Source organism: Crinia signifera, chromosome 3 (assembly GCF_055691185.1).
Source record: "Crinia signifera chromosome 3, ASM5569118v1, whole genome shotgun sequence".
NCBI lineage: Eukaryota > Metazoa > Chordata > Amphibia > Anura > Myobatrachidae > Crinia > Crinia signifera.
Genome location: NC_139219.1, coordinates 317557311 through 317580225, shown reverse-complemented (window position 1 = coordinate 317580225; position 22915 = coordinate 317557311). Strand labels below are relative to the sequence as shown.

At 45.2% G+C, this 22915-nt stretch overlaps 1 protein-coding gene across 1 annotated transcript in view; it reads right to left on the bottom strand.

Moving 5' to 3' along the window:
• Window positions 1-1959: 1959 nt before the first annotated feature.
• LOC146064822 (cytochrome P450 2C5-like) overlaps window positions 1960-22915 on the bottom strand; it is a 28629-nt gene continuing 7673 nt past the window's right edge. The window contains exons 4-10 of the mRNA XM_083178724.1: window positions 21021-21170; window positions 14650-14810; window positions 13633-13809; window positions 12517-12658; window positions 10546-10730; window positions 3084-3225; window positions 1960-2318 (exon numbers count right to left, since the gene is read on the bottom strand). Of these exons, the coding sequence (XP_083034850.1) occupies window positions 2140-2318; window positions 3084-3225; window positions 10546-10730; window positions 12517-12658; window positions 13633-13809; window positions 14650-14810; window positions 21021-21170 (1136 nt within the window). The 3' untranslated portion in view covers window positions 1960-2139. The remainder of the gene's footprint in view (window positions 2319-3083; window positions 3226-10545; window positions 10731-12516; window positions 12659-13632; window positions 13810-14649; window positions 14811-21020; window positions 21171-22915) is intronic.

Sequence of the window (22915 nt, the reverse complement as noted above, 5' to 3'; positions counted from 1 at the left end):
AAAGTTATATCTTAAAACAATCATCTAATACTTGTAAATTTACAAAAAAAGGAGTGCGCCCAAAAAGCGTTTTTCTCTCTTTGTCAGGTCTTCCTTGACAAAACCCCAGTGTACAATCATTGACCCTAAACGCTGGGCGCACCGCCAACCCCATAACTACCAGAAATTATATCCTATAGTAGTTGTAATTCAGTTGGTTTTCTGATCAATAAACTAACTCCCAGTCTGTGCGGATCTACAGCCTCCTTTTTGCATATCCTGTAGTGTGCATGCTCAAATGATGTCATTAATGATGCGCACTTCTACACATCATTATTGACCCCCACCTGTTGACTGAACATGCAGGTTAATTTAGACTCATGTATTCAAGATAATGAGAAATCTTGGTGGCCGTAATGAGTTACGGCTTAAAGAACAGAAAGACTGTATTATACGTAATAGTGCACTCAAAAATAAGGTAGAGTCGCTGCAGGCAGTATTTCCAACACAGAGGCGGTCACAAGCCAATAAGAGCTAGCGTACCGCATCCAGTTAGGAGTCACCTCAGAAATGGCTCCTGTCTGGCTGTTGGTCCACAAGTTCCTATTGGTTCACCTCCAGCAGGGTTTGCAGCACAACTGCATAGCTCCCAACAAGACTCGTTCCAGGAGGGACAAGATGCTCTGTTTCTGGACTTTCATGCCAGTGGCAGTTGCAGATGTGGGGCTGCAGCACAGTCCAAAATTCAAATAGGGGACTGCCACCAACTGACACCCCAAACACCACAGTCTGGGACTCACTGGCAAGTGTGGCTCCCCTATTTAAATTTAGTACAGTAGCACAGTCCCATCATTGCAACTGCCACTGGCAACAAGTTCAGGATCAGAGCATTTTGTCCCTCCTGGAATGGGTCATGTTGGGAGCTTTGCAACCTCACTGTGTAAACACATACAATCAAATGCATCTATACCCCCGCGGCGGGACACTGCTGGCCCCAGGCGGACCGCAGGAGCATCCACAAAAACCGAGACGTTCCCATGGTAAACGGGACAGTTGGGAGGTATGGGTTCCCCATTCCTGCTGTTGGTAAAGCTATAGCTATTGCAGGAATTATATGGCTGTGTGTCATGTAGTTTCTCCTTTAGAGGATATTGAGTAAGGCAGTCGTGAGCTTGTGAGTAGTTGGCCCAGGTGTAAAAATATCATTTGGGCCCCCCTTTTCCACTCCAACCCAATTTCACAATATGCCACACAGCAGTGGGACCTTTACTTCTCAGGGCCCTGGTGCAATGCACCTGCTGCCCCAATGGTAATTGCACCTCTGGATTAATAAATGTGATCTGCTCTTTAAAAAAATTTTAACCGTATTTAGGGTCCGATTCAGACCTGATCGCTGGGCTGCGAGTTTTCAGAGCCCAGAGAGCAGGTAAAGCCCGCCCCGCCCGATTGACATTTCGTCCATGTGCATGGCCGGGGAATGCGTTTGCAGCTGTGCACATGAGGGGAAAACCATTCGGAACCACTCGCCATCAGATCGTTTTCCCCTCTGTTCGCAGTGCCGGGTAAGTCTAGACTCACTCGGCGCTGCGAAGGCCGCGGGGAGAAGGAGACCACTGATGACTACAGCCGCCCTCCCTCCATACAACTGGGGGAACGCCTGCATTTTCTGGGGCACTCCCAGAAAACGCATGGATACCATCAGCCGCAGCAGCCAGCGAAGGCTAGCCTTCCCTAGATGTCTACATACGGACAGCATTCGCATGCGCACAGTGTGGTCTGAATAGGGCCCTTGGTGAAGGCTCTATATTGTTGCCAAGCCCACTTCCTGGTTGCTAGGGTTACCACACTTGTGGACTGACTGTGGCTCACACATCAGAAATTGTGGCGCTACTGATGACTCTTCCCAAGGGTCTTCAAATGGAATTTTTGGCAAGATATTTTATTTTTATTATTATCGATGATGAAATATTTGCAATAAAACAAAACATATCGGTCCTTTAATTTCTAGAACAAATATATTTAATGCACAATAATTTTCCGTGTAAACACTTGTACAAAAATACATTTACTGTACAAAGTACAAAAATCTAACTATTTGCCGTCTGACTGACTCATTGCAATTATGATAGATCTTATACTAAAAAGCGGCTGTAAACGTGCTCAGCTTCGAGGTATGGCGCAGATTTCGTGAGGTAATGGTGCATTAGTAAAGCCAACTCCCGGGGTGAGGTCCAGTTCAGCTCCAGGTGGAGCCTGGAATGTGAAGTTCTGTAGGAAGGTCGTAAAGAACAGGAACAGCTCCGTCTTGGCTAGGTTCTCCCCAGCGCAGCTTCTTTTACCTAGATCACATGTAAACGAGAACAGTGAGTCCAGCTAAATATCAGTGTATGTAAAAAAAGGCAATATTGATTCACAGTGACTAGGTCGACACCTTAAAATGGTCGACGTACCCTAGGTCGACAGAAGGGGGCCAGATTTTCACTCTTATTTAGGACTACAGATGGAGCAGCTCTCATTGGAGCTGCTCCTGGCGATCGAATCGGCAGCCGCCGCCATCCGCCAGAAGGCGGACAGGAGATGCTCATGCACCCTGTTCCAACAAAGCTCTCCACTGGTCTCTGACGCCTCCCTGTCTCTCCCCCATCTCGCCCATAGCTGCCCGCATTTCCCTTTAACCCTGCCTGTCTCCCTGAAGTGGATTCCACTCACCACCGTGGAGTGACTGGGACATGCTTGAGCATCCCCGTCAGATGTATTGTCTCTTCACCGGTGATCACCATTAAAGGGAATCTGGTGATCCCCAGTCCTGGCTGAGATACACTCCAACAGTATATAATGATGTGTGTGTGTGTGTGTGTGTGTGTGTGTGGGGGGGGGGGGTATCATAATATTGATGGAGGATCCAAATAGTTTCCCAATGATTCCCCTGAGTACACTCTCACATTTGGCTGGTAGATATTTTTGCACCTTTAATACTTGCCCTGATGTTAATCCTATAATATACTGTAAGGTAAATCCACTTTTATACTGCAGATAAAATGTAATAATATTATTGATCTCAGGGGATTCATAACAAAAAAAAAATTGTTCATAGTGAATGTTACCTAATGAGAATGGTATAAACGCCTCATTCTTCTTGAAATTCCCGTTTGAGTCAAGAAAATGTTCCGGATAAAACTGGTCAGGTTTCTCAAAGTAGGCTTTGTCTCTCAGTGCAGAGGTCAGTATAGGGAGAACGGTGGTCCCCTGGGAGAAATACAGAGTAAGAGTGGGTGTAAAAGAAGAATCATTTGATATTGAAATGATCGAGTTATAAAAAAATGTGATGCTTCTACATACATAAACTACTATAATGTATACAGTTAAATCTAAAGGCCATTTCTCACTTCTTATTCTTCTAGATATTTCTGCTGCCTTTGATACTTTCAACCACTCTCTTCTCATACAAACACTACAATCCCTAGGTCTTCAGAACACAGCCCTTTCTTGGTTCTCATCCTACCTATCTGATCCATCTTTCAGTGTTCCCTTCTCTGACTCTACCTCCTCCTCACTACCTCTATCCGTTGGAGTACCACAAGGCTCAGTCTTAGGTCCTCTGCTTTTCTCACTATATACTGTACCTCCTCTATTGGCAAACTCATCAGCTCTTTTGGATTTCAGTATCATCTGTACGCTGATGATACTCAAATCTACAGTATCTATCCTCCCCGGAATTGTCACCATCAGTATTGCTCCGTGTCTCTGAATGTCTGTCTGCCATTTCATCTTGGATGGCAGCTCGCCACCTCAAACTCAACATTTAAAAAAAAGAATTATATTCCCACCAGCCAAGAGTAGTTACCAGAAAGAGGTGCAGTGTGCTCCCTGGGGTGCACAGACAGGCGCTACCAAGGGTGCCTCGCTAAAAGCTGCCACTTAGCAATGGGGTTGTCAGCCCCAATAGACCAAAACAAAAATAGAAAATAAAAGTGGCGCTGGTTTGATGAAAGGTATTACAAATATTTAATAACAATTAAAAATCATTTGGTACAATTGTGCAACAATATGAGAAGAAAATAAAAAATAGGTGAATAAATAAAATACTAAAAAAACAGGGTTGGGGGTGTGGGGGGAGGTCAGTCGCACTGGATCTGTGTGTTAAATTGTAAGATACAATTTTAAAGGACCCTCAAAGTGGTTATGTTGGAGGTTTCCACTCTATTGATTTCAGAAGGGTGTGCTACCACTGGACACGAAGGAGAACTTTATCAAGAAAAGAGAAAGAAAATGTCTCTGTGTGGTGCACCTCAAGATACAGATATTGTTAAAATATAACCTTTATTTCATTTTCATAAAAGACAACGGGGCGAAATATTGACAAACAAATGACAAACATAAGACGCGGACAGTGTGATAAAAAAGGATAAAGATTTATCCTTACTCAGTGTGGCCCACTTCCCCTGATGTCCCCTTATGGATGTAAATAAGTGCTGCTGTGGCACTGCTGGCAGACAAATGGACACTTTAAATATATTGGTGCTCAACACTTTTATTCCAATGTCTGTCAGCTACTGATAGGTGTCCTTATAGCTTGTCCTGATGAAGCTCCGTGTTGCGAAGTGTACACTGACCTAGAAAATCAGTGTGTTTGACTCCCCTTTTCCCCTCCCCATTTATACTATGTTATTGACTTGATTTGTGTCTTAGCTGCTAATGATAGGGCGAGCGTACGCCAGTTTCCACTGGGATTGCACGCCCGTCTGAAGCCGCGGTGTATGACGTCTGCACCGCCGCTTTCCACACCACAGAACAGACGTGAGGCAGACGGCGCTGCTACCTACACGCCGCTGCCTACGTAGCTCTGTGCTACACTACGGAGCAGACGGGAGACAGACGGCGGTGCTATCTACACGCCGCCTGCCCACATAGCTCCGTTCTGCTCAGCCACTACCTCCATACTTACCTCCTGGCAACAATTTTATCACTATTGGGTCATTGCCTACTGTGCCCCCACTGCCGCAATTATTTGAGGACACCTTCACAATCTTGCACCTGGGATTGGACCAACTGTGACAGTGTGTCGTAACTATCAACCCACTGGGCACTTTTGACTCATTTCACTTACCGATACACTTCTGTTCCATTGGGATTAATTTCATTATTTCTTCCATCATTTCAGCCTCTGGTCCAGATTCAATATATTTTATTTATTCACCTATTTTTATTTATTTCGACTCTGAACTTTCCTTCATTCCTCACATTTAATTTGGCTCTAAAATATCCAAAACTCGTCCGTACATTACACAAGACACTACAAAAACTGTAATCCATGCATTCATTATATCCCGCATTGATTATTGCAATAGTCTCCTAACTGGTCTTCCCAGGGCCAGACTTTGGTGGAATCGCAAGGCTGCAAATCAACCAGAATAAGCGGTTAGGAAAGGAAAATAGTGGCCCAAATAAGCAGGGTACCCTGGTAATAGAAGGAAAAGAGAAAGCGGAATTATTCAATTAATTCTTTGCTTCAGTATTTACAAGGGAAGAATCTTCAGAAGATCTCCCACAGATTAAATGATTCCTCCCAAACTGTATGTTTGTTTGAGGAAATAGTCAAAAATAGATTACAGAACCTAAATAGTAACAAATCTCCTGGCCCGGAAGAAATACACCCTAGGATACTAAAAGAATTGAGTCATGTCATAGCACTAACATTATATCTTATATTCGAGGAATCAATAAACTCAGGGATGGTGCCAACGAACTGGTGCATAGCTAACGTAGTACCAATATGGAAGAAAGGAAGCAAAACTAACCCTGAAAATTATAGGCCGGTCAGCTTAACATTCATGTGGGTAAAATATTAGAAGGAATAATAAGAGTTATCCAAAATTTCTTGGAACAGGAGAAAGTGATAGGTAAGGCTCTGCATGGATTCGTCAAAAAATAGATCATGTCAGACTAATTTAATTAGCTTCTATGAGGAAGTCAGTAGGGGGCTGGACTTAGGAAAATCTGCTGATGTAATACTGCTTGATTTCGCTAAAGCTTTTGATACGGTGCCTCATCAAAGGTTATTAATGAAACTAGGTAATTTAGGGTTAGGAGATAACATTTGCAATTGGATTAAAAACTGGTTGCACAATCGGGGACAGAGAGTGGTTTTAAATGGAATACATTCCAGCTGGGGTAAGGTCCAAAATGGAGTCCCGCAAGGTTACATTTGGGACCCACTTTGTTTAATATATTCATTAAAGATATTGGAAGTGACATAGGAGGTTATTCTGATCGAAGCGGCCAAACGTGCGTACGTTCGCTATTAACGTACGCTCTCCGTACGCGGCCGTTGGGGTTAAGTCCACCCACAAATCAGCCGCATACGTACGGGCAGAAACAACGTCGAAGGGGAGTGGCGTACAATTGAGCGTACGCCAACGTACACGGACGGACCAGCCCTTACACTCCGACAACTGGGGTACAACAGAGCGTACGCCACCGTTTACGGACGTCTCTCGTCCGTCTTCCCACCGACTTCTTGCGGCTATCTGAGCGTACGCAAGCTTGCACGGACGGGTCCCTATTGTTTTCAATAGAAAACTCAGCTTATGTCACCGCTCGTGAGAGTGAGCGTACGTCCGTGCACGCTGGCATACCCTTCACATATATGGACCTGCAAATCTTGCCTTTCAACTACAATTCTGACAATTAATTAATTATTCTAATTGTTATTCAATTATTGTTTTCTATTAACTCAATTGAAGATTGTGTGCAAAATAGTGGGCATGGCCTTAAAACATTGCTGAAACATACTTTGTAGGTGTTAGATGTGGTTTATGTTATTGTATCATAAATACAAAACCTATGTTTGTATTAGAGTGAACACGTTGACACATGTCGACTTGTGTAGATTGAGTGTGCTACTGTGTAAAGTCTATGAAAGCACGTAGTGAATGTGTATAACTGTTTAACAAATACCTACCTTAGCATATATAAGCAGGTCTTAAAAAGATTCTTACCTTAAATTAAACAAACCTTTAAATGTAGAGAAGTATAGAAAGATAAGCTTCCAATGTGTTTGAGTGATGTGTGTGGCTTGCAGGTAGTGAAATCATGGTTTGGACTTAATAGACTGCAGCATTGGTTATTACATTCAGGTGTATGTGTTTGAGTAGTAATCAGCGTAAATTAGCAAACCCAGGCGCACGCTGGCATGCGGTATCTGTAGGGGTGGTCTGAGCTGGCGGTTGGCGGGCGCCTGTTTTGTGTCCGAAATGAACGGTGCTTTAGGCGATCGTGCGGTAGTAGCACCGTTCATTTTTGGTACACACCCCCATGTACGCCCATATTTACGCCCATTTTCCCTCATTATTTCGGCCGCTCCCCTCATCACGCCCCTATGCCGCCCCCAATGCCCGTACTCTCGCGTACAGGTTTTTTCGCACGTAGAGACCCGTCCGTAAGCGTTGTGGAGTGTTCGCGCCTGCGCATTGGCGATTGTACGCATGCGCAGATCATGAAAAACCCCGGAACGTACGCGTACGGGCCGGCCGCACCAACCAGAATAAGGCCCATAGTGAGTAAAATTGCAACATTTAAAGACGACACAAAATTGAGTAAGGAAATTAACTCAGGAGAGGATGTGGAAACACTACAAAGTGACTTAAGTAAACTGGAAAAGTGGGCGGAAAGGTGGAAAATGCAGTTTAACGTTGAAAAATGTAAAGTTATTCATTATGGGAACAAAAATGAACAAGCTACTCATAGGCTAAATGGAGTTATTATATGAAATTCTGCTGTAGAGAAGGACTTGGGGGTCATCATAGATGATAAATTGGGTAATAGTGCACACTGCTCAAGTGGCAGCAGCAAAAGCATACTGGACATTGGCATGCATTAAAAGGGGTATGGATTCAAGGGATGCCAATGTGATAGTGCCTCTCTACAAGGCATTGGTGAGACCACACTTGGAATATTGGCCCTTATTCTGGTTGGTGCGGTCAGAGCCGCACACGGGGCTCCGACCGCACAAACCAAGGGCCGCCCACCCGACGGATCGCCACGGCCGTCCGTACACGGACGGCTGGCGATCCGCACAAAAATGGTGGAGGCTACGCCTCCACCATGGTGGGAGCTGCCCCCTGCCTTCGATGGTCGACGACCATCGAAGGCAGGCCCGCACGCCGCGGCAGCTCCCGCAAGCTCAGACCACACGGACAATCGTCCGTGTGGGAGCTTGAAAGGGGGCTGAAAGCTGACATCCGGCGACGTCAGCTTTCCGCCCCCATGTCATGGTAATGAGGGCGTCATGCCCTCATTACCATGCATACGCCCCGCGTTTGCATGGGAACCCCCATGAAACGCGGGGCGTACACATAGGGTAATGAGGGGCTGAAGCCCCTCACGCCCCTATACGCCCCCTTTGCGGCGGACGAAATCCGTCTGCGGCGAAGGGGGCTGCACATGCGCAGAATGACCTCTGCGCATGTGCAGAACAAAAACATCGGCGGTACGGCCGCACGCGGGCCGTACCGAGCCGAGTAGAATAAGGGCCATTGTGTTTAGTTCTGGGCACCACACCTTAAAAATGACATAAATGAATTGGGACAGGTACCGAGAAGGGCGACTAAGCTAGTAAAAGGTCTTGAATCACTAGAATACAAAGATAGGTTATACCAGGCTGAATATGTTATCACTGGAGAAACAGAGGCTGAGAGGTGATATGATTAATACATTCAAATACAGGATTGGGAATCATATGGAACTGGGGGATGATTGGTCACTAACAGGCCTATACTTAGGACACACGGGCATGTACTGAGGCTCGAGGAAAAGAAATTCCGTACTGAATTACAGTAAGAAGAGGATTCTTCACCATTAGAGCAGTAAAATTCTGGAACTCATTGCCGGTGGGGTGGTTACAGCTGCTCATGAATTTAAATCAAAACTGGATGCATTTTTGGCCACTAAGGGAATCCTATAGATATGACTTATTCAAGTCAGTAGTTACAAGTTAGATAGGTTGAACTCGATGGACTAATGTCTTTTTTCAGCCTTAATTACTATATTACTATGTTATCCTTTTAGAAGATGAATTTAGAAAAATACCTGATTAGTGGGTGGCTGCAAATAACTGTCACAGTTTTCAGACCACCCAGCAGGTCACATATTCCAGAATAGCAAGAAGGTGCACAGGGAGAGTTCACTAACTGTCACAATATCCAGAGTCATGAAGGTACCCTATCCCTGCATACAGTATATGCACACAGCATTTATGGCCATCATATAAAGAGACAGATAGGTTGTAAAGTGCTCAGTGTGCAATTCAACTCAGTACTCTGGAGAACTGCATAAGTGTTTCTTTACTACTTGTATGTCATACTAAACACTTTATTTATTCATTTATTTATTTATTTAAAGTTTCTTGTATAGCACAGCCATAGGCGAATCTAGAATTATGGTAATGGGTGGTCCCAGACCTAGACACAATAGCAGGGGGACCTTTGCGCGGTATAGCCACGTGGCAAAAGGGGGCGTGGCCTCATGGGAAGGAGGCGTGGTATCACAAAAAGGGGTGTGGTATTACACTTTAGACCATACACAGTAATGCCCATTACACATTTTGGCAAACTCCGTAATACCCATTACACATAAAGCCACATGCCATAATGCCAATTACACATAAGGCCACACACCATAATGCCCATTACACATTGTGCCACACATCATGATGGAAAGCCCCATCCCTCAGCTACAAAATGGGCTAATGGGTGGTCCTGTGTACCCCCGGACCACCCCCTAGATTCGCCTATGAGCACGGCAAACAATGGTTGCAACAGCATTTCCTGTGCAACAATATTTCCTACAGTATATCACAAGTGGATAGCAATGATGCAATCCACATATAGCATACATCTACTGTACTTTTATATGGTAACTAAATAAATGATAATGAGGATAATAATAATAATAATAATAATAATAATAATAATAGCGAGAAAATAATTTTCAGAGCTGCTTCGAAGGACAAATTGGACCTGACTTTCCCGACAGCTCCCCGGGAGGGCACAAATACGATTGATGTGCCAAGTTTTGTAATTGTATGTAATAAATCTTGGGGAGCTGCAGACAGAGGGACCCGGGAACCAGGTGGAGTGGTTCGCGGAGAGCAGGGCAGGGGCAGCCAGGAGCCGAGTAGCACTGGCTTCCTATTTTGGCGGCCGCTAATTGGCTGAGAGAGCTTACAGCCAATCAGTGGCTGCCTATTAATTTGTATGTTTTTTTTTTTTTTAAATTGCCCATCACCCGGCTCCCCCTGCCCGCCTCTCTGCATCCCCCCGCAGGCTCCCAGCATCCCCCCGCCTGGCTCCGGGCTGCACACAGATCTATTTTATTTGCAGCCCCTCAGACCTCCGACTCCGGTCTGATGTGCATGGGACCACGCAACAGGTAGGACGGGATGTCAAACACATGAGATTTGGTCTGTTCTATCGGCCCGATCTGTCGAATTGGGTCAAATCGGATCATGTCTTTCTAGTGTATGGGGACCTTAAAGATGAAACAAGTACTTTAGGAAGCTCAAATCACCTTTGGAATGAGATATCCTCTGAAAGTAACATCTTGAATAGTTGCATGTGGAACGTTGCTCGGGACGATATCACCAAAGCGCTGAATTTCATGAATGACAGCATCGGTGTATGGCATTTGCTTCCTGTGCTCTAATTGAGGCTGAGCAGATCCAATCACTTTCTCTATTTCATTTTGCACTTTTTCTGCCAGGTAAAAGAGATATGAAAGATAGTAGATGAAGTTTCACTTGCTGCTAAAAGATGGCAGTGTTTCGGAGACACACGGACACTAGACACATATACACTGCTCAAAAAAATAAAGGGAACACTAACATAATACATCCTAGATCTGAATGAATGAAATATTCTTATTAAATACTTTGTTCTTTACATAGTTAAATGTGCTGACAACAAAATCACACACAAATTATCAATGGAAATCAAATTGATGTACCCATGGAGGTCTGGATTTGGAGTCACACTCAAAATGAAAGTGGAAAAACACACTACTGGCTGATCCAACTTTGATGTAATGTCCTTAAAACAACTCAAAATGAGGCTCAGTAGAGTGTGTAGCCTCCATGTGCCTGTATAACCTCCCTACAATGCCTGGGCATGCTCCTGATGAGGTGGAGGATGGTCTACTGAGGGATCTCCTCCCAGACCTGGACGAAAGCATCTGCCAACTCCTGGACAGTCTGTGGTGCAATGTGGTGTTGGTGGATGGAGCGAGACATAATGTCCCAGATGTGCTCAATTGGATTCAGGTCTGGGGAATGGGTGGGCCAGTCCATAGCATCAATGCCTTCGTATTGCAGGAACTGCTGACACACTCCAGCCACATGAGGTCTAGCATTGTCTTGCATTTGGAGGAATCCATGATCAACCGCACCAGCATATGGTCTCACAAGGGGTCCGATTATCTCATCTCGGTACCTAATGACAGTCAGGCTACACCTGGCAAGCACATGGAGGGCTGTGCGGCCCCCCAATGAAATGCCACCCCACATCATTAATGACCCACTGCCAAACCGGTCATACTGAAGGATGTTGCAGGCAGCAGAACGTTCTCCTTGGCTTCTCCAGACTCTGTCACGTCTGCCATGTGCTCAGTGTGAACCTGCTTTCATCTGTGAAGAGCACAGGGTGCCAGTGGCGAATTTGCCAATCTTGGTGTTCTCTGGCAAATACCAAACATCCTGCACAGTGTTGGGCTGTAAGCACAACCCCCACCTGTGAATGTCAGGCCCTCATACCACCCTCATGGAGTCTGTTTCTGATCGTTTGAGTAGACACATGCACTTGTAGCCTGCTGAAGGTCATTTTGCAGGGCTCTGGCAGTGCTCCTCCTGTACCTCCTTGCACAAAGGCGGAGGTAGCGGTCCTGCTGCTGGGTTGTTGCCCTCCTACGGCCTCCTCCATGTCTCCTGATGTACTGGCCTGTCTCCTGGTAGTGCCTTCATGCTCTGAACACTACGCTGACAGACACAGCAAACCTTCTTGCCACAGCTTGGATTGATGTGCCATCCTTGATGAGCTGCACTAACTGAGCCACTTGTGCGGGTTGTAGACTCTGTCTCATGCTACCACTAGAGTGAAAGCATCGCCAGCTTTCAAAAGTGACCAAAACATCAGCCAGAAAGCATAGGAGCTGAGAAGTGGTCTGTGGTCACTACCTGCAGAACAACTCCTTTATTGGGGGTGTCTTGCCAATTGCCTATAATTTCCATCTGTTGTCTATTCCATTTGCACAACAGCATGCAAAATTGATTGTCAATCAGTGTTGCTTCCTAAGTGGACAGTTTGCTTCCACAGAAGTGTGATTGGCTTGGAGTTACATTTTGTTGTTTAAGTGTTCCCTTTATTTTTTTGAGCAGTGTATTATAGATAAGAACTATGACATCATAGGACAGTAATCCATCAGAGTTTATGGCACAGCTAGCTTTACATCCAATATAACATTACTATTATTTTCATACTCATTTCTTACTTTGGACTTCAGGGTATTTCATCATGAGCAGAAGGCCCCATCTCAGAGTCGTTGAGGTTGTCTCCATTCCAGCACCAAACAGATTGTTGACCAGTGTGATCAGGTTGTCGTTGTGGTAATATAAAGTAGATTCTGGCTTTCCCTTCATAATATAAATAGAGAAATGTTTTGAGATTAATAAAGTCCAGGAATAAAAAAAATAGCTTTTGACTAATATTTGCGCAACAAGGCAGGATGTTCTATGTAATGCATCTGCGATACATAACGCCACTTGTCATGTGTATATTGGGGTTAATAACACCCATTTGTACCTAGAAACGTATGTAGAGTCTCAAAGGACAGCACTCCTCACCAGGAGTCCTTTGGAGCACGTGCATGCGCATGGTGTTCCACACGCCACAGGGGGGGTTCCTGAGAGGGATCTGGCTGGTGGTTGTTCACCAGAATGGAGGCAGGAGATTACGGAAGCAGAGGCTGAAGATCAATGGAGCAGTGTCAGGAGATCCTTAGAGCCATGGCAGGAGATCACTGGAGTAAAGGCAGGAGATCACCAGTGCAGAGGTAGGATTGCACCAAGCAGATCACAAGAACAGTGGTAGGAGATCATCGGAGCAGAGGTGGGAAATCACTAGAGTAGATGTCACCATGGCAGAGGCAGGAGATCACCAGAGCAGTAGCAGTAGATCACCCGAGCAGTGGCAGATCATTGGAGCAGAAGCAGGAGATCACCAGAGCAGATCACTGGATCTGAGGCAGTAGATTACCAGAACAGAGACAGTAGATCACCAAAGCAGAGGCAGTAGATCACCAGAGAAGAGGCAGGGGATCACAGAGAAGAGGTGGTAGATCACCAGAGCAGAGGCAGAAAATCACCTGTATATGATCCCTAAATGGTCTATGATTTTCAAGTTCAGAATCTTGCAAAAACATTACAAATCTCATCTTCAGAGGAAATAGCAAATGAACAACTTTGAAATGGGAGGTAAGAATAACACACTTGAGTTCCCTGCATGACGATTGCACTGGATTCTATCCTTGCATAGGGGTTTGTGTCATTAAAGGACATAAAACATTGTTCCAAACCACCATCGCAGATGGAATGATTGCACACTGTACCTCTTGTTGTTTTGCTAGGAATGAATCTATAAGATTCCTCTGATCATTTACGTCCAGCTCTTTCTTCTGTTTTGTAAATGTGGCTTTTGTAAATTCCTGCATTTCATTGTTATTTTCAAAGATTTTTCTGTGACCCCCGGGAAGCCAGCCAATCAGTGAGGGATAACTATTGTATAACTAGAAAAAATGATCATGTTAAACAGAATATTCCATTAAATAAACTGTAAGTTTTAAAGTGTAAAAAGAAAAGAAGTTTTCCAAAAATGTAAATAAGAAAAGCTAAACACAAAAATGGTTAATTAAACATCTGTACAATAATCTAAAGTATGTGGACATGCAGTGAATGGGTAAACTAAGTATACAGATGAGGATTGAGAAAGGGGAGGAAAGAGGGATAGGGCTGGGGTGTAGCGCTACAGTGCAGGGGTGGAGTGAGACAGAGCGGGGGTGTAGCAGGACAGTGCATGAGAGTGGGACGAAGAGGTACAGGGTGGGACCAAAGTGAGGGGCTGATTAGAATACCTGCAGTGGACAGAGAGGGGGGCAATACAGTATAGATGGAACAGAGAACAGTGGGTGGGGCGGCATTGGACAGAGCGGAACACCAGACCTTTACTAGTTTTATATATATCTTCAAATAGGGGGCGGGACTCCAGCTGTGATCAGCCAGGGGAGGGAGGGTTCTAGGTAACCAGAACACCACCCGTGAATGTTGATACTACAGACAGGATAGCAGTGGGCGGGCAGGCCAGAATGGGAGAATAGTCTCAGCATAAGGTAGGAAGCAGGCAGGAGCAAGACGAGACAAGAGGAATAGGGGGAAAATGGAGGTGGAAGGAGGTGGGGTAGAATTAGCGAGACCAGAAGAATAGAGGAGACAAGTGGAATAAAGCGTAGAATAGTAGAGAACCTGTGTGCAATAGATTGTGAAGTGTCAAATGGTCCAAATACCAGTATATTATAAACTGAAGGAATATGAATGTAATTAAATACAATAAATCGGTGTGAGGGTCTTACCCTGACCATAGGACTCTGCAGAATCTTCACGTTTTCATTGATCAATCCCATGAGCCTCAGTATGGTTGGATCATTATATTCAAATCTATGGCCTAGTAGTATGGACACAATGATATTGGCGACAGCAGCGTTCATGACGGTCAGATGGTTAAAGGGTTTCCCTGATAATAAAACAAAGATGGATTTTTTTACATTCAAAATGAGCAATTTATACGAGATACACAGTATATATATATATAGAAGGAATAGAGGTATAGAGAGCGCTTTCAACCACCAAATGGAGATTCAAACAATATTTTGTCAAAATACAAAACAGTACAAATCTTTATAAAACCAGTGTGCTTTTTATTGAATGATTTTTTCAGAGTCACATCTGGAAATGGTATCCTTTTCGGAAATGCAAGTAACCCGACGCGTTTCGTCTTGAAAAAGACTTCATCAGGGGTTTAGTACATAATGATATTAAAACGCTTATACCAGCGTGTAATTCTTCAGATATGCGTAAACAGTATAAAACTCCCACGAAGGGGCTGACTTCAGAATCCGAAGCAATTTAGCAGCGTTTATACCAGCTTGTTTTGCTCCAATAATACATAGGTTGTGATGACCTCCCTCACAGGGGTAAAATTCAGATATCTAAAGGTTATTTCAAATGGGCATACTGACGTATGTTTTCTTTAGTGGTCTAGTGGCTGTGATAGCTTTCACTTCAAACAGATGATTACCCAGATTGTCTCTTTGTGGGGGCAAAATCCGCAATTTTTTATGGGTCTTAAAATGGTGGGCAGTGTTCAACTTAATGTACGTGGGACCATCCCATGATAAGGGGTTAACCACCTGTTAGACACAGTGTTTGGCCCGATCAGGCGATTAGGCTCCACAGAATCTACTCTTCCGATGGTAGATAAAACGCACGTAGAAGGCAGAACAGAAAATCCAGTTTCTGGTCTGAATGTGAAGTGCAATGATCTGTCTGCCGATCATGTCATTGCACTTCACATTCAGACCAGAAACTGGATTTTCTGTTCTGCCTTCTACGTGCGTTTTATCTACCATCGGAAGAGTAGATTCTGTGGAGCCTAATCGCCTGATCGGGCCAAACACTGTGTCTAACAGGTGGTTAACCCCTTATCATGGGATGGTCCCACGTACATTAAGTTGAACACTGCCCACCATTTTAAGACCCATAAAAAATTGCGGATTTTGCCCCCACAAAGAGACAATCTGGGTAATCATCTGTTTGAAGTGAAAGCTATCACAGCCACTAGACCACTAAAGAAAACATACGTCAGTATGCCCATTTGAAATAACCTTTAGATATCTGAATTTTACCCCTGTGAGGGAGGTCATCACAACCTATGTATTATTGGAGCAAAACAAGCTGGTATAAACGCTGCTAAATTGCTTCGGATTCTGAAGTCAGCCCCTTCGTGGGAGTTTTATACTGTTTACGCATATCTGAAGAATTACACGCTGGTATAAGCGTTTTAATATCATTATGTACTAAACCCCTGATGAAGTCTTTTTCAAGACGAAACGCGTCGGGTTACTTGCATTTCCGAAAAGGATACCATTTCCAGATGTGACTCTGAAAAAATCATTCAATAAAAAGCACACTGGTTTTATAAAGATTTGTACTGTTTTGTATTTTGACAAAATATTGTTTGAATCTCCATTTGGTGGTTGAAAGCGCTCTCTATACCTCTATTCCTTCTATTCCTAAACACCTGCCTCCCACTAACAGGGGGGGTCATAGAGTAGCGGCTTGTAATTTTCTACGGGCGCACGTGGGGTCATCCTTTTGATATATATATATATATATATATATATATATATATATATATATATATATATATATATATAGTGAGAAAACAATCAATAATCAGGTATGACAATTTAATGTATTATGGGCCTGATTCAGAACAGATCGCTCATCTGCAAATTAGCAGATAGCCGCTGCCCAGACAAAAAGAGAAAACGCCTGTGTGCGAATGAGGTGTGAAAACCTTGCTATTAACTATTCTCTGCATATCCATGTAATGAATGACCTCCCAGTCTGTGCAGTCTGTGCGGAACGCTGATCCTTCCACAACTGTGCGACAGAATCAGGCTGATCGAGACCGGCGCTGATGTCACAGACCGTCCCTGGAAATACCTGGGCACGCCTGCGTTTTACCTGACACCCCTGGAAACCGGCCGGTCAAGTTGAGAGGGGATTGCAATTAGATCCATACGCTATTCTTTCCCGCTCTTTGGCTTCGCTCATGCGCGCTACAATCCGTGTGCATGAGCAGTCATTAGATAATCCAGACGATTGTGAATTTGCACATCAGCAATCTACTCTGAATAACCCCCAATGTGTCATGACTAGGGAGGCCAATCCGGGGATCAGGATCGGCGGGATCCCTGGATTTTGGCATAAAATAGGCGGGATTTGAATTCCAGGACTGAAGCTCTTAATTCCGGGATTCCGGGATTACTGCTGCAATGCAAAATGAATTTATTTTTTAAAAGCCAGATGTGCACATTACATAGCTCAGATGTGCTGCACGGCTGCATAACGGACCCCCCCCCCCCCCAGGGGTACGGCTGTGCACAGAGAGCAGCGAAGCGTGACGTGAGGTCAACGGACACGCTGTATTCAGTCGCCATGCTGCTGCCCCTGTTGCTGTGCCGCTCCCAGACACTCGACTGTGAAGACCAGAGATGGTCCTGCTGCCTGTCACCAACGATGTGTAAGTGACAGTGCAGGGCAGGGGGGATGGGGAGGATTGGGGGGGGGGGGATTAGTTGGGATCTGTTGCGTGTTTTTTTTTTAAATTTTATTAGGAAGGCCAATCCCGGGAATCCCGGGATTGAGCATTTTTCAATCCCGAATCCCAGGATTGAAAAAATGCCCTGGCATCCCTAGTCATGACAATGTGAACACTTCTATATCCAACTGTGAAATATATACTTATCTAAATTAACTAGTCAAGAAAGATAATAAAATAACAGAGTGACAAATACAATACACCACACATTTGATCGGGATGCAGTGTAAATCCCGGCGGTCAGGATCCCGGCGTTCAAAATCCCGACACTTTATCCCTCCATGGGTGTCCACGACACCCTCAGAGGGAGAATAAATTAGTGTGCCGAGCGTAGCGGGGGGGGGGGGGGCGATCCACGTCCCCCCCTTGTCGGGATTTCGGCGGTCGGGATTCCGGCGTCGGGATTTTGAACGCCGGGATCCCGACCGCCGGGATTTAATACTGAATCCCACATTTGATCATACAGAGTCTATATCATTACACAATGCCTCCAAGGGGCAAACCTCCAGCCCTGAGGTGGGCACCTCCTCCGTTGTCTCATGGCTAGTTCCGTGGTTCCTGCAGTAAAAGAGGAGCCCAGAGCCGGACTAAAAATGTCACCATTAGCAGCTCTCTGAAGCCATACCCACTCATATCCACTCCCAACCTCCACCCCCACCTTCCCAGGACAACCAACCTCTTCATCTTCCCGGTCTGGCACAAAATAGATTCAAAGGGTTTTGCAAAGCCCTCCCTGGAAAAGCCCACCGTGCACTGCATAGTGTGGCTCAGCCCTGGCTTGCTGGGTGACGTCACACAGTTGCTGTGGGATGTAGGACTCTACGGGGGTTTTGCTGCCACCATCGGCACAGTGGTTGACTGAAGAGGCGCCGCTGTGTCCTCCTGACAATCATAGCATTTGGAGCGCTAAGACTGTACTGATGGAAGAGAGAAGATCTACGGGGAGGGAAGAGTGAAGGATAAGCTGAGGCAGAGGAACAGGGAAGAGAGAAGACCCACGGGTAAGGAAGAGTGAAGGATAAGCTGAGGCTGAGGAACAGGGAAGAGAGAAGAAGGTAAGTGAGCAGAACATATGAGAGATAAATAAAGTAATGGACACAGGTGGGAGGATAATGGACACATGAGGAAGGGGGAAGAGAACACCTCAATGGATGCAGAAGCGGAGAAGAGAACGGGTGTTATTTGTTAGGTCTACACCAACTAGGTCGAGAAGCATTGGGTCAACACCACTAGGTCGACAGGCAGCAAGATTGACTTGGGTCAAGGTCGACATGTGTCTAGGTCGACAGGACATTAGGTAGACACAATCATTAGGTCGATGTGGGCAAGGTCGACAGTCAAGAGGTCGACAAGGGGTTTTTCACAGTTTTTTTACCCAAATGTCGACATAGTCGACATGGTCAGTTTAAAGTGCTCCGCATCTCCAGGGGGAGCACAACATTTATTTGGCCTCCGTGCATTTGGGATGCCTCCAGTTAATTTGCACAAGCCTGACACTGGGCTATGTTAGCCAAGCGGTGGGTTCTTGAAGCTGTTGCCATTTTGGTGGGCTTTACACTGAATGTAACTGCAACTTTAAAATATCTATATCAGGAAGCAGCAGCAGCAGCTTAGAAAAGCCACCTCTTCATAAATAAAGCCAATTGCCTCCATTCCATTGCACACAGAGCAACCATTGTACCTATGGTAAATATGCTGCACTTCATCATCGGTAATCAGCCAATGTTTGTTATTACTTTAATAAGCAATAAATAATCAACAAATGATAATACGTTACTGGTTGCTACTCTCCCTGTCACTTTCTGCCTCTCCCCGGCACCCACTTCCTCTGCCTGTTACCCACTGTTTTTCCCCAATCTCTCCTGTCACCCTCTGCCTCTTTAGCCATCACCCTCTGCCTCTCCCCGTCACCCACCTGCCACTCACTGTCACCCTCTGGCAGCCTTTGACTGTCTCCTATATAACCCTTTGCCTAACAACATTTTTCAGTCACCCACTGCATCATTTCCATCTTCAATAAATATTAACTAATACGGCTGTGAGGAAATAAAGACATGTACAGAGACAACTAAAAAAAAGGTAGCACAAAGTCCATAGTTTGATAAGGCTAAAGCACCTGATAGAGAGATAAGGAAATTGAAACAACAATCATTCCACATTCGAAGTTGACCGGATCGCTTTGTTTACTTACAATGAGTGATGCAATTCAGTAGTCTCCACATACATTTGACTTTTCGTTCTTATACAGATTCAGATTTACAGACCTCCTACTGTACATCAGCATTAACTGCAAAATAACCAGCGGCGGTTTTTACTGCAATGGCTGCAGGGCTTATTTTTTACCTATGAGCTGCAGCTAACCCAGGGTTGCCGACTTTAAGATTCTCCTCTCCGGGAGAAGCCCGGAGAGGAGAGTTTCAGCAGCCGCTCAGGGGGCGGGGCTTACGAGTGACATCACTAAGCCCCGCCCCCATGTTGTTAAAGCAGCGAATTCATTGATCTCCGTGGAGGGGGCGGGGCTAAAATGACGCTATTGTGCCGTTTTAGCTCCGCCCCCTCCTCTGAGACCCGAGGATTGCGGCATTCTAATGCCGCAATCCGGGGGTCAGCGGGGGTCCCCCCTGAATCCGGGAGGGTTGCCCACCCTTCGGGGGCCGGGAGGGGGTACCCGATTTTCGGGAGACTCACGGAAATTCCGGGAGGGTCGGCAACCCTGAGCTAACCCCCCCCCCCCCCCCCAGGTAAAATCCACCAATGTAGTGAAGCCTGATGCAGTCTCTGAGACTGCACTGGCTTCACTGTGACTGGCAGTTACTTCCTATTGGAAGTCCGACCTGCCAGTCACCAAAGCAGTCCCATTGGGAGGTGTTCCCTTCCTCCAGGGCATCTCTCTATGGGCTGCCGGTCCCGGTACTTGTCATCTGTATTAAACAGGTGTCAGGACCATGATTTCCCTTCTATGGGCTGTTGCCGAAGCAGCCCATAGAAGCTGGCCGCATGCGCAGCACAGAGGTACAGTATGTACTGCGCATGCGCCAGTCCTGGCACCTGTCATCATAGTACAGGCGCAGGTTACAGGCTGCACCTGTGGCAGGGACCAGGAGGAGCGGCAGAGGCAGCAGGGGGGGGGGGGGTGTCTGCCTGCATCGTAGCCAGCGACAGCCCCCCCCCCCCCCCCCTCCTGCCATAAGGTACGAGACGCCACTGAAAATAATTATTTTGAATGATTTTTGGCGAAAATCCGTGTTCACTTTTTTATGTCAACTATTCCGTCGTCTGCCTTTTCCTTGTGCAACTTTTTTGTGTGCATGTTGACCTTTGGGGTTGACATATTTGACTGTGGTACTATACATCATCTATGAGCTGTATGGGTCATTAGGTCGGCCATGTCAACCTTTTCATTGTCGACCTTCCCAATGTTGACCTAAATACCTTTTCCCAAGCTGTACCACCCCTGTACACCTTTATCCACTGGCTTCTTCAGTTAATCTACATACATAAAATGATACACACTGGTTACAGTGTTACCTGTGACAGTTGCTGTGAGAGAACACTCACCTTGGTAGGATCTGAACGTCTGCATTAAACATTCGCATTCCTCATTAATCTTGGTCTCTATGCTCTTCTTCCCCATCCCGTAATCTCGCAGTGTTGAGAGAGCAAAACGTCTCATCACTTTCCAGTTCTCGCCATGAGCAAAGATAACACCTGTAATAGATACTAATAGAGTAAGTACAGCCATTGCGTTATACTCATTGTGTATACAGTTTATTTATTTATTTAGCTACAGTGTCTTATATAGCGCAGCAGATTCCGTTACAGCGTCTTATATAGCGCAGCAGATTCCGTTACAGCGTCTTATATAGCGCAGCAGATTCCGTTAGTGTCTTATATAGCGCAGCAGATTCCGTTAGTGTCTTATATAGCGCAGCAGATTCCGTTACAGTGTCTTATATAGCGCAGTAGATTCCGTTACAGTGTCTTATATAGCGCAGCAGATTCCGTTACAGCGTCTTATATAGCGCAGCAGATTCCGTTACAGTGTCTTATATAGCGCAGTAGATTCTGTTACAGAGTCTTATATAGCGCTGCAGATTCCGTTACAGTGTCTTATATAGCGCAGCAGATTCCGTTACAGTGTCTTATATAGCGCAGCAGATTCCGTTACAGCGTCTTATATAGCGCAGCAGATTCCGTTACAGTGTCTTATATAGCGCAGCAGATTCCGTTACAGCGTCTTATATAGCGCAGCAGATTCCGTTACAGTGTCTTATATAGCGCAGCAGATCCCGTTACAGTGTCTTATATAGCGCAGCAGATTCCGTTACAGTGTCTTGTATAACGCAGCAGATTCCGTTACAGCGTCTTATATAGAGCAACAGATGCTGTTACAGTGTCTTATATAGCGCAGCAGATTCCGTTACAGCGTCTTATATAGCACAGCAGATTCCGTTACAGTGTCTTATATAGCGCAGCAGATTCCGTTACAGTGTCTTATATAGCGCAGCAGATTCCGTTACAGCGTCTTATATAGCGCAGCAGATTCCGTTACAGTGTCTTATATAGCGCAGCAGATTCCGTTACAGCGTCTTATATAGCGCAGCAGATTCCGTTACAGTGTCTTATATAGCGCAGCAGATTCCGTTACAGTGTCTTATATAGCGCAGTAGATTCTGTTACAGCGTCTTATATAGCGCAGCAGATTCCGTTACAGCGTCTTATATAGCGCAGCAGATTCCGTTACAGCGTCTTATATAGCGCAGCAGATTCCAATACAGTGTCTTATATAGCGCAGCAGATTCCGTTACAGTGTCTTATATAGCGCAGCAGATTCCGTTACAGTGTCTTATATAGCGCAGCAGATTCCGTTACAGTGTCTTATATAGAGCAGAAGATTCCGTTACAGTGTCTTATATAGCGCAGCAGATTAAGTTACAGTGTCTTATATAGCGCAGCAGATTCCGTTACAGTGTCTTATATAGCGCAGCAGATTCCGTTACAGTGTCTTATATAGAGCAGAAGATTCCGTTACAGTGTCTTATATAGCGCAGCAGATTCCGTTACAGTGTCTTATATAATGCAGCAGATTCAGTTACAGTGTCTTATATAGCGCAGCAGATTCCGTTACAGTGTCTTATATAGCGCAGCAGATTCCGTTACACCGTCTTATATAGCGCAGCAGATTCTGTTACAGTGTCTTATATAGCGCAGCAGATTCCGTTACAGCATCTTATATAGCACAGCAGATTCCGTTACAGTGTCTTATATAACGCAGCAGAATCCGTTACAGTGTCTTATATAGCGCAGCAGATCCTGTTACAGTGTCTTATATAGCGCAGCAGATTCCGTTACAGTGTCTTATATAGCGCAGCAGATTCCGTTACAGTGTCTTATATAACGCAGCAGATTCTGTTACAGTGTCTTATATAACGCAGCAGATTCCGTTACAGCGT